The sequence below is a fragment of the Vigna unguiculata genome, chromosome 10, assembly GCF_037176805.1.
Source record: "Vigna unguiculata cultivar grain cowpea cultivar isolate G323 ecotype 2 chromosome 10, ASM3717680v1, whole genome shotgun sequence".
Classification (NCBI taxonomy): domain Eukaryota; kingdom Viridiplantae; phylum Streptophyta; class Magnoliopsida; order Fabales; family Fabaceae; genus Vigna; species Vigna unguiculata.
Genome location: NC_140801.1, coordinates 7192075 through 7201585, shown reverse-complemented (window position 1 = coordinate 7201585; position 9511 = coordinate 7192075). Strand labels below are relative to the sequence as shown.

General features: G+C 46.0%; 1 protein-coding gene across 1 annotated transcript; it reads left to right on the top strand.

The window, feature by feature from the left end:
* Nucleotides 1-3012: 3012 nt before the first annotated feature.
* On the top strand, nt 3013-6009 carry LOC146882071 (uncharacterized). Its single transcript, XM_085667260.1, has 3 exons — nt 3013-4557; nt 4615-5634; nt 5884-6009. Exons 1-3 carry the CDS (start codon nt 3013-3015, stop codon nt 6007-6009), a joined length of 2691 nt encoding a protein of 896 aa, XP_085523386.1.
* Nucleotides 6010-9511: the final 3502 nt, after the last annotated feature.

Here is a 9511-nt window from a genome sequence, read left to right as displayed (position 1 = left end):
TATGGGTTCAAGCCTTGGAGAACTTACATTAAACTTTATATTTTTGGCATTTTTGGTTTTGACGTGAATATGGAAAGGAGGGAAGGAAACCTAAGTGAGTGGGCAGCCATAGGGAAGGATTGAATGGCACATTATGTCTTATTCAATGCCATTTTCGTTTTGGTAATTAATCACTTAGTCTAGGCACACTTTAAAAAGGAAAATTAGGTTAAGGGCTAAGGTTTGACAAGCTGGGAAACTATACCTAAAGAGAGAGCGAAAATCTGAGAGAGTGTGAGAGGTTCTGGTGTGATTTTGAGTTGCTGAATAGTGAGGAAGCAAGGAAGGTGGGTGATCAAGGGGGAATCTTACAAATTGTCAAGCTTAAGCGAAGGAGAACCAGGTTAGGGGAGTTTACCGCAATTATACTATTGTTTGGTATGAATTCTGTGAAAATAATGTTTAAGATATGCATGCACTGTGTTTATTCTGAGTTTCTGTTGAATTCTGGAAATTTTCCAAAAACCGCCTGGCGGGCTATACATAGCCGTCAGGCGGCTCATCCATTTCTGTGCATTTCGCTGTGTTCTGGGTGCAGCGCCTGGCGGTGAATCCCTATACCGCCAGGCGACTCATAGTCTGGGCCATTCTGGGTGTTTTTGGATGAACCGCCTGGCAGGATTGGTTATGATCGCCAGGCGGCGCGGGTTGAATACTCGTTTTAAGTTTTTCTTGAGTGTTTGGCGTGAATTGTTCAGAGGGAAATCAAGGGGTAGGTCTTATGAGTGGATTTGGTGTAGAAGTGTTTTGATTTCGAGTGTAATTGACATGGAAATTCAATGGAACAGTGACCAAGCGTTTAGGGTTGAACAATTGGGGTTTGATGTCGTAAGAGTGGTCAGTGATTGGAATGCTTGAATAATTTTAATAGATGTGGGTGTAGGCTACGAGGAACACGATACATAAGGGAGATGACAGGAGAAATGATGGAGATTAATCTGGAATGAAAAGCAAAGGAGAGTGGGACTGCGAAGGTGTGGGAATTCTGGAAATCTTACCAGAAGTCTGATGCACCGCCTGGCGGCACGGGACTAGCCGCCAGGCGCTAGTACAGTGATGTGGATACTTGTGGTTATTCTGGTCTAGGAGGGTGTTTTAGGATAATTGGCGTTTGGTTCCTTGGTAAATCAATTTCTAGTGTATCTGTGAGGGAATAGAGTATAGAGATTTCACTACGGTAATGATATTTTCCCTCTTACTTTATAAGCGAACTTGGGGGGTGTATAAATTGGTCGAGATAATGGTAATAAGAAGCTTGGGAAGTATGTTAGGTCACGGGATATTCTAGTACTGTCACAGCCTTAATAACATACGTGTCAGTATGGAGTTGGGGAAAATAAGAATGACACCCAACCATTTGTGATTTTCTTGACTTGTAATTATTTTATGGAGAGTTGTAGTAAAGAGGGGGAGTGGTAAATTTTCATCTAAGTAAATAGTACCATGCACTGAGCTAGGAGTATAATGGATCGAGGATGGGTGCGAGGGCAAGATGCGAAGAGTAATTGACCAAAACCAGTACTGCATAAGTACTGATACGGCGCCTGGCGACAGAGTTAGGTCCACCAGGCGGTAGAGAGGCAACAGGGGGGTTCTGGTACAGGAGGCGCCTGGCGATAGGGGGATTCCGCCAGGCGATGGCGACGAAATTCGTGACTTCTGGGAAAGCATCCGCCTGGCGATGGAAACGGTCCCGCCAGGCGGTAGTTATAGACCTTGTGATTTATGGGGCACTTGGCGCCTGGCGGCACGTGTCCCCCGCCAGGCGGTCTGGAAGTTGTCAGCGCCTGGCGGCACGTGCCCCCCGCCAGGCGATTCGCACTGCTGCAGCTTTGAATTTGGATTGTGTATGTGTGATCTATGTGGCGTCTAATGGTGCTTTAAAGGTGGGATTGCTGGAGTTCCTTGAGTTGTGGCTCGGAACGTATCCCTTGAGTTGTGGCTCGGGATAGGGGTTAAGCACGTGTTATTCCTTGAGTTGTGGCTCGGAATAACATCTCTTGAGTTGTGGCTCGGGATGGTGGATGAACACGAGAAACCCTTGAGTTGTGGCTCGGGTTGGCGAGTGTTGCTGGTATGAGTGTGCTGGTTGTGGCCAGTACGGATGGGTCCAGATAGATTGCCCTCCTCAGTTGTTGGCGGACGAGTTTGGTAGTCTTGGGACGATACGGGCTTTGTTTGTATATGGGAACTCTACCTGGCGTTGCGGTGTATGATCTGTAGCATGTTTTCCCGCACGTGCTCTATCGGTTGTGGCCGATAGGTATGGCAGCAAGTCACCTTGAAGTAATCATCAGACGAAGTAGAACACGAATAAACGTATTGGGGATCAGATTGTGGGAATAAAAATATAGGGTAATATGGAAAGTTAAGTTAAGTGTTGTGATATGTATGCATGTTGATATATATATATATATATATATGTTTATAGCTTTGTATATATGTGATTTTATCTACTAAGCTCACCCTATCTGCGTGTGTGTGGCGATGATCGTGTACGCGGTACACGGGAGCAGATGTTGGTGATGTAGGTGGCTCTGGTGCAGCTTAGTCACGGAGAGGGGATTGACTTGGGAAACTTTTATATGTATCTATTTGTTTTTGAAAATAATTGTAAACCCTGATGGGTGACTTGATGACATTGTGGTTTTAGTTTTGTAATGGACGCTCTAAAATTTATCCGCTCAATTAATAAAGCTTTAAATTTTCCCGCATTTTGGGAAAATGAGGTATTATTAAACGCGTTGTTGTATTTATTCCATTTATTTATTTATAAATTAGTAATATCCTGACGGGATGTTACATTTGGTATCAGAGCAATGGTTTTCAAAATGATTTTTTTGGGGTCTATGGGGAGTGAGCATACCGTGTTACATTTGCGTGACTAATTGTTTGTGTTGTTAGTTATTTTTGGATGAAATCCTAATATGAGCTGTATATGTGAACAGCTATAATATGTGGCGTGCACGAGCTATGGCTAACCGTAGGAGGAGGAACACAGCTGGAGCTGATGACATAGCTCAGGCGATCCATCGTATGGTAGACGCGATGCAGCCCATAGCGGCGCCACCCAGAGCTGTAGTGGCACCTACCCGACAAGTATCTATGGAGGATTTCATGAAACACCGGTCGGCCAAGTTCTATGGCAAGGCCACTCCTGATGAGGCAGATGCCTGGATGCGAGAATGCGAGAAGATCTGTAGAGTGCTGGGGTGCACGGATGAGCAGAGGCTGTTGTTTGTCACATTTCTCCTGGTGGTAGACGCAGAGTATTGGTGGCAGGGGATGCAGCAGTTGATGCAGACCCGTGAGGAGCAGGTGACATGGACTGCCTTCAGGACGAGGTTCCTGGAGAAGTACTTTCCCGACAGTGCGAGGCATGAGCGGGAGGCAGAGTTCCTTACTCTTCAGCAGGGGACCATGACTGTGGCGGCATACATTGAGAGGTTCGAGTATCTGGCGCGTTTCTACACTCCAGTAGTCACCGAGGAGTGGAGGTGTAGGAAGTTTGAGGGCGGACTAAAACATGAGATACGCCGCTTCATTGTGCCACTTCGGATTAGAGAGTTTCCAGTTTTGGTTGAGCAGGCCAAGACTGTGGAGCAGTTGGAGACCGAGTCGAGTAGTGGAGGAAAACAGCAGAGGACTACCCCAGATGTCATATCACAGAGGAAACCTTATAGCAGACCGCCGACTACCTGGGGGAGGCTGCATTGTTATAACTGTGGCGGGGAGCACTTGAGGAGGGATTGTACTAGACCTGCCAGTAGTACAGGTGGAGGTAGTGGCACTGGTAAGTGCTATATATGTCAGCAGGCAGGGCACTTTGCACGTCAGTGTCCTAACAGAAGACCAGCTAGTGGTGCACTAGCTAAGAGGCCAGTAGGAGATCGACCCAAAGCACCGGGGCGTGTGTTTGCTTTGACGACTACAGAAGCGAAACAGTCAGGTAACCTTTTACAGTTTCTGTGTTTGTTGTGTGACCACGAGGTGGTGGTGTTGTTCGACTCGGGAGCCACCCATTCGTTTGTGTCTAATGAATGTGTGAGGAGGCTCGGGCTTACGATGCGAGAGCTGGGGTGCGAGCTTTTAGTAGCGACGCCAGCGTCTGGAGAGGTATCCACCACTTCTATGTGCGTGGGGTGTCCTATGGAGGTGGCAGGCCGCAGGTTCAGGCTGAATCTCATTTGTTTGCCGATGGAAGGTTTAGATGTGATTCTGGGTATGGACTGGTTGTCAAGTAACCATGTTGTCATTGATTGCGGACAGCGCAAGATAGTGTTTCCTGATACGGTGGGGTTAGAACTTATCTCGTCTAATCAGGCGGTGAGGGAGATTGAGGCTGGAGCTACATGTTACATGATTGTGGCTCAGGCGGAGAAGATGAGCACAGCCGAGAAGATCAGCAGAATTCCGGTAGTGGATGAATACGCAGATGTATTTCCGGATGAGATTCCAGAACTACCACCTAGGAGGGATGTGGATTTCTCCATTGATCTCATCCCTGGCACTGGGCCAGTTTCTATGGCACCGTACAGAATGGCGCCTGTTGAGTTAGCCTAGTTAAAGAAACAGATTGAGGATCTGCTTGAGAAGAAGTTCATCCGACCAAGTGCATCACCGTGGGGAGCACCGGTTCTGTTAGTGAAGAAGAAAGATGGTAGCTTTCGGTTGTGTGTTGATTACCGGCAGCTGAATAAGCTAACGATAAAGAATAAGTACCCGTTGCCGAGGATTGACGATCTATTGGATCAGTTGAGGGGAGCTGCGGTGTTCTCAAAAATAGACCTGAGATCTGGATATCATCAAATCCTTGTCAGGCCGGAAGATGTCCAGAAGACTGCTTTTCGATCACGGTATGGTCACTACGAGTATGTAGTGATGCCATTTGGGGTGACCAATGCGCCGGCTATATTCATGGATTACATGAACAGGATTTTCAGGCCATACCTATATCAGTTTGTAGTAGTGTTTATCGATGACATTCTGATCTACTCGGAGAGCAGAGAAGAACACGCAGAGCATCTGAGAGTAGTGTTGGGGATTCTCAGAGAGCACCAGTTGTATGGGAAATTATCAAAATGTGAATTTTGGTTGGAAGAGGTACAATTCCTTGGGCATGTGATCTCATCCCAAGGAATAGCCGTTGATCCGACAAAGATAGAGACTGTGGTGAAGTGGGAGAGGCCCCAAACAGTTTCAGAGGTGCGGAGTTTTCTGGGTTTGGCAGGGTATTATCGACGATTTGTGGAGGGTTTCTCCAAGATGGTGAGTCCTCTTACACAGCTTACGAGAAAGGACCAGCCTTTCTCGTGGACAGACGAGTGTGAAGCTTGCTTCGAGGATATGAAGAGAAGACTGACCACCGCACCGATATTTGCAATCGCTGACACGACTAAAACATTTGAGGTGTACTATGATGCCTCGTATCAGGGGTTAGGCTGTGTGCTGATGCAGGATAAACGGCCTGTAGCTTATGCATCGAGACAGTTGAAGGTGCATGAGAAGAATTACCCGACACACGACTTAGAGTTAGTGGCAGTCGTGTTTGCCCTCAAGACATGGAGGCATTACCTGTATGGAGCGCAGTTCCAGGTATTCAGCGATCATAAAAGCTTGAAATACTTGTTTGATCAGAAAGAGCTGAATATGAGACAGAGGCGTTGGATGGAGTATTTAAAGGACTACGACTTTGAGCTATTGTACCACCCTAGTAAAGCTAATGTCGTAGCGGATGCCTTGAGTAGGAAGAGAATTCATGTATCAGTTATGATGATTAGAGAGTTGGAGCTGATAGAATAGTTGAGGGACATGAATCTGGGGTTGGATATGGGGCCTGGACAGATACGATGCAGCATGTTGAGGATCACGAATGAGTTCCTAGATGAGCTCTGGGTGGAACAGGGTAAGGATCAAGAACTGCAGCTGATAATTGGTGAGTTGGGCACTGAGAAGAGGAAGGATTTCTGAATGGGCAGAGATGAGATTCTACGGTTCAGGGAGAGAGTGTGTGTTCCAAACAGCAGGGTTCTGAGGAAGATGCTCCTAGATGAGGGGCATAAGAGTCGTCTTAGCATACATCCGGGTATGACTAAGATGTACAAGGATTTGAAAGCCTCTTTCTGGTGGACGGGTATGAAGACGGATGTGGCTGATTACGTCGCTTCTTGCTTGGTATGTCAGAAAGCGAAGATAGAACACCAGCGACCGGGTGGTATGTTAGAACCTCTGGACATTCCACAGTGGAAATGGGACAGCATTTCCATGGATTTCATCACTCACCTGCCGAGATTAGTGAGAGGGCACGACTCAATCTGGGTGATAGTAGACAGGTTGACGAAGTGTGATCATTTTCTGCCGATTAATCAAAAGATGAATATGGATAGGCTGGCGGATTTGTATGTGCGAGAGATTGTTAGATTACATGGAGTACCAGCGAGTATTGTGTCAGATAGAGACCCGAGGTTCACATCGAGGTTCTGGCAGTCGTTGCAAAACGTTTTGGGTACTCAGCTCAAGATGAGCTCCGCCTATCATCCTCAGACAGATGGACAGTCTGAGCGGACTATACAGTCGTTGGAGGACCTGTTGAGAACCTGTGTTTTAGACCATCTGGGTACATGGAGTGATGTGTTGCCGTTGGTAGAATTCACGTATAATAACAGTTATCATACCAGTATTGGAATGGCTCCCTACGAGGCCCTGTATGGTAGGAGATGTAGGACGCCATTGTGTTGGCAGCAGGATGGTGAGGCAGTGGTTCTTGGACCAGAGTTCTTACAGCAGACCACCGAGAAGGTGAGGGTGATTCAGTATCGGATGCGTGTGACTCAAAGCAGGCAGAAGTCGTACGCGGACAAGAGGAGGAGGCCGCTTGAGTTTGAGGCAGGGGATCACGTATTTCTCAAAGTTACCCCTACTGCAGGTATTGGCAGGGCACTTAAATCGAGGAAGCTGACACCTCGATTCATCGAACCGTATCAGATCATGAGGAGGATTGGTCCTGCAGCGTACGAGATGGCATTGCCACCACACTTGGGAAACTTGCATAATGTTTTCCATGTGTCACAGTTGAGAAAATACATAGCCGATCCTACACATATTCTGGAGGATGACGATGTGCAGATACGGGAGGACTTAACCATTGGAGCCGAACCAGTGAGAATCTTGGATTCTCAAACAAAACAGCTCAGAGGGAAGGAAATCAGAACCGTGAAAGTCCTATGGGATGAGGCAACTCAAGAAATGACATGGGAGATGGACGATGTCATGAGGCGGTCCTATCGTCATCTCTTCACTGGTAAGTTCTCTTTTTCGAAGACGAAAAATTTAAAAAGGGGGGAGTATTGTAAGACAGAATTTAATTAATTAAATAATTAATTAATTAATAAATACGGGAGGGGTAATAATTATGACATTAAATTATGGTTGGTATGACATAGAAAAGTGCTAGCTCATGTGGTTGAGAGCACTTTGATTGTGCGAGAGGACTTGGGTTCGAGTCCTATGTATGCTAACTTTTGATGTTATGGTTTTGTTATTTAAATTTATGAAAACATGTTCTTGTATATTATGATAATTGAATTGTGATTCCTAGCATGAAATATGACTTGGTTACATGGTTGATAATGACTTGGCAATTGCTTAGGTTATGGGTTCAAGCCTTGGAGAACTTACATTAAACTTTATATTTTTGGCATTTTTGGTTTTGACGTGAATATGGAAAGGTGGGAAGGAAACCTAAGTGAGTGGGCAGCCAAAGGAGGCTGGAAGGGCAGCCATAGGGAAGGATTGAATGGCACAATATGTCTTATTCAATGCCATTTTCGTTTTGGTAATTAATCACTTAGTCTAGGCACACTTTAAAAAGGAAAATTAGGTTAAGGGCTAAGGTTTGACAAGCTGGGAAACTATACCTAAAGAGAGAGCGAAAATCTGAGAGAGTGTGAGAGGTTCTGGTGTGATTTTGAGTTGCTGAATAGTGAGGAAGCAAGGAAGGTGGGTGATCAAGGGGAAATCTTACAAATTGTCAAGCTTAAGCGAAGGAGAACCAGGTTAGGGGAGTTTACCGCGATTATACTGTTGTTTGGTATAAATTCTGTGAAAATAATGTTTAAGATATGCATGCACTGTGTTTATTCTGAGTTTCTGTTGAATTCTAGAAATTTTCCAGAAACCGCCTGGCGGGCTATACATAGTCGCCAAGCGGCTCATCCATTTCTGTGCATTTCGCTGTGTTCTGGGTGCAGCGCCTGGCGGTGAATCCCTATACCGCCAGGCGACTCATAGTCTGGGCCATTCTGGGTGTTTTTGGATGAACCGCCTGGCAGGATTGGTTATGATCGCCAGGCGGCGCGGGTTGAATACTCGTTTTAAGTTTTTCTTGAGTGTTTGGCGTGAATTGTTCAGAGGGAAATCAAGGGGTGGGTCTTATGAGTGGATTTGGTGTAGAAGTGTTTTGATTTCGAGTGTAATTGACATGGAAATTCAATGGAACAGTGACCAAGTGTTTAGGGTTGAACAATTGGGGTTTGATGTCGTGAGAGTGGTTAGTGATTGGAATGCTTGAATAATTTTAATAGATGTGGGTGTAGGCTGCGAGGAACACGATACATAAGGGAGATGACGCGAGAAATGATGGAGATTAATCTGGAATGAAAAGCAAGGGAGAGTGGGACTGCGAAGGTGTGGGAATTCTGGAAATCTTACCAGAAGTCTAATACACCGCCTGGCGGCACAGGACTAGCCGCCAGGCGCCAGTACAGTGATGTGGATACTTGTGGTTATTTTGGTCTAGGAGGGTGTTTTAGGATAATTGGCGTTTGGTTCCTTGGTAAATCAATTTCTAGTGTATCTGTGAGGGAATAAAGTATAGAGATTTCACTACGGTAATGATATTTTCCCTCTTACTTTATAAGCGAACTTGGGGGGGTGTATAAATTGGTCGAGATAATGGTAATAAGAAGCTTGGGAAGTATGTTAGGTCACGGGATATTCTAGTACTGTCAGAGCCTTAATAACATGCGTGCCAGTATGGAGTTGGGGAAAATAAGAATGACACCCAACCATTTGTGATTTTCTTGACTTGTAATTATTTTATGGAGAGTTGTAGTAAAGAGGGGGAGTGGTAAATTTTCATCTAAGTAAACAGTACCATGCATTGAGCTAGGAGTATAATGGATCGAGGATGGGTGCGAGGGCAAGATGCGAATAGTAATTGACCAAAACCAGTACTGCATAAGTACTGATACGGCGCCTGGCGACAGAGTTAGGTCCGCCAGGCGGTAGAGAGGCAACAGGGGGGTTCTGGTACAGGAGGCGCCTGGCGACAAGGGGATTCTGCCAGGCGATGGCGACGAAATTCGTGACTTTTGGGAAAGTATCCGCCTGGCGATGGAAACGTTCCCGCCAGGCGGTAGTAACAGATCTTGTGATTTATGGGGCACTTGGCGCCTGGCGGCACGTGTCCCCC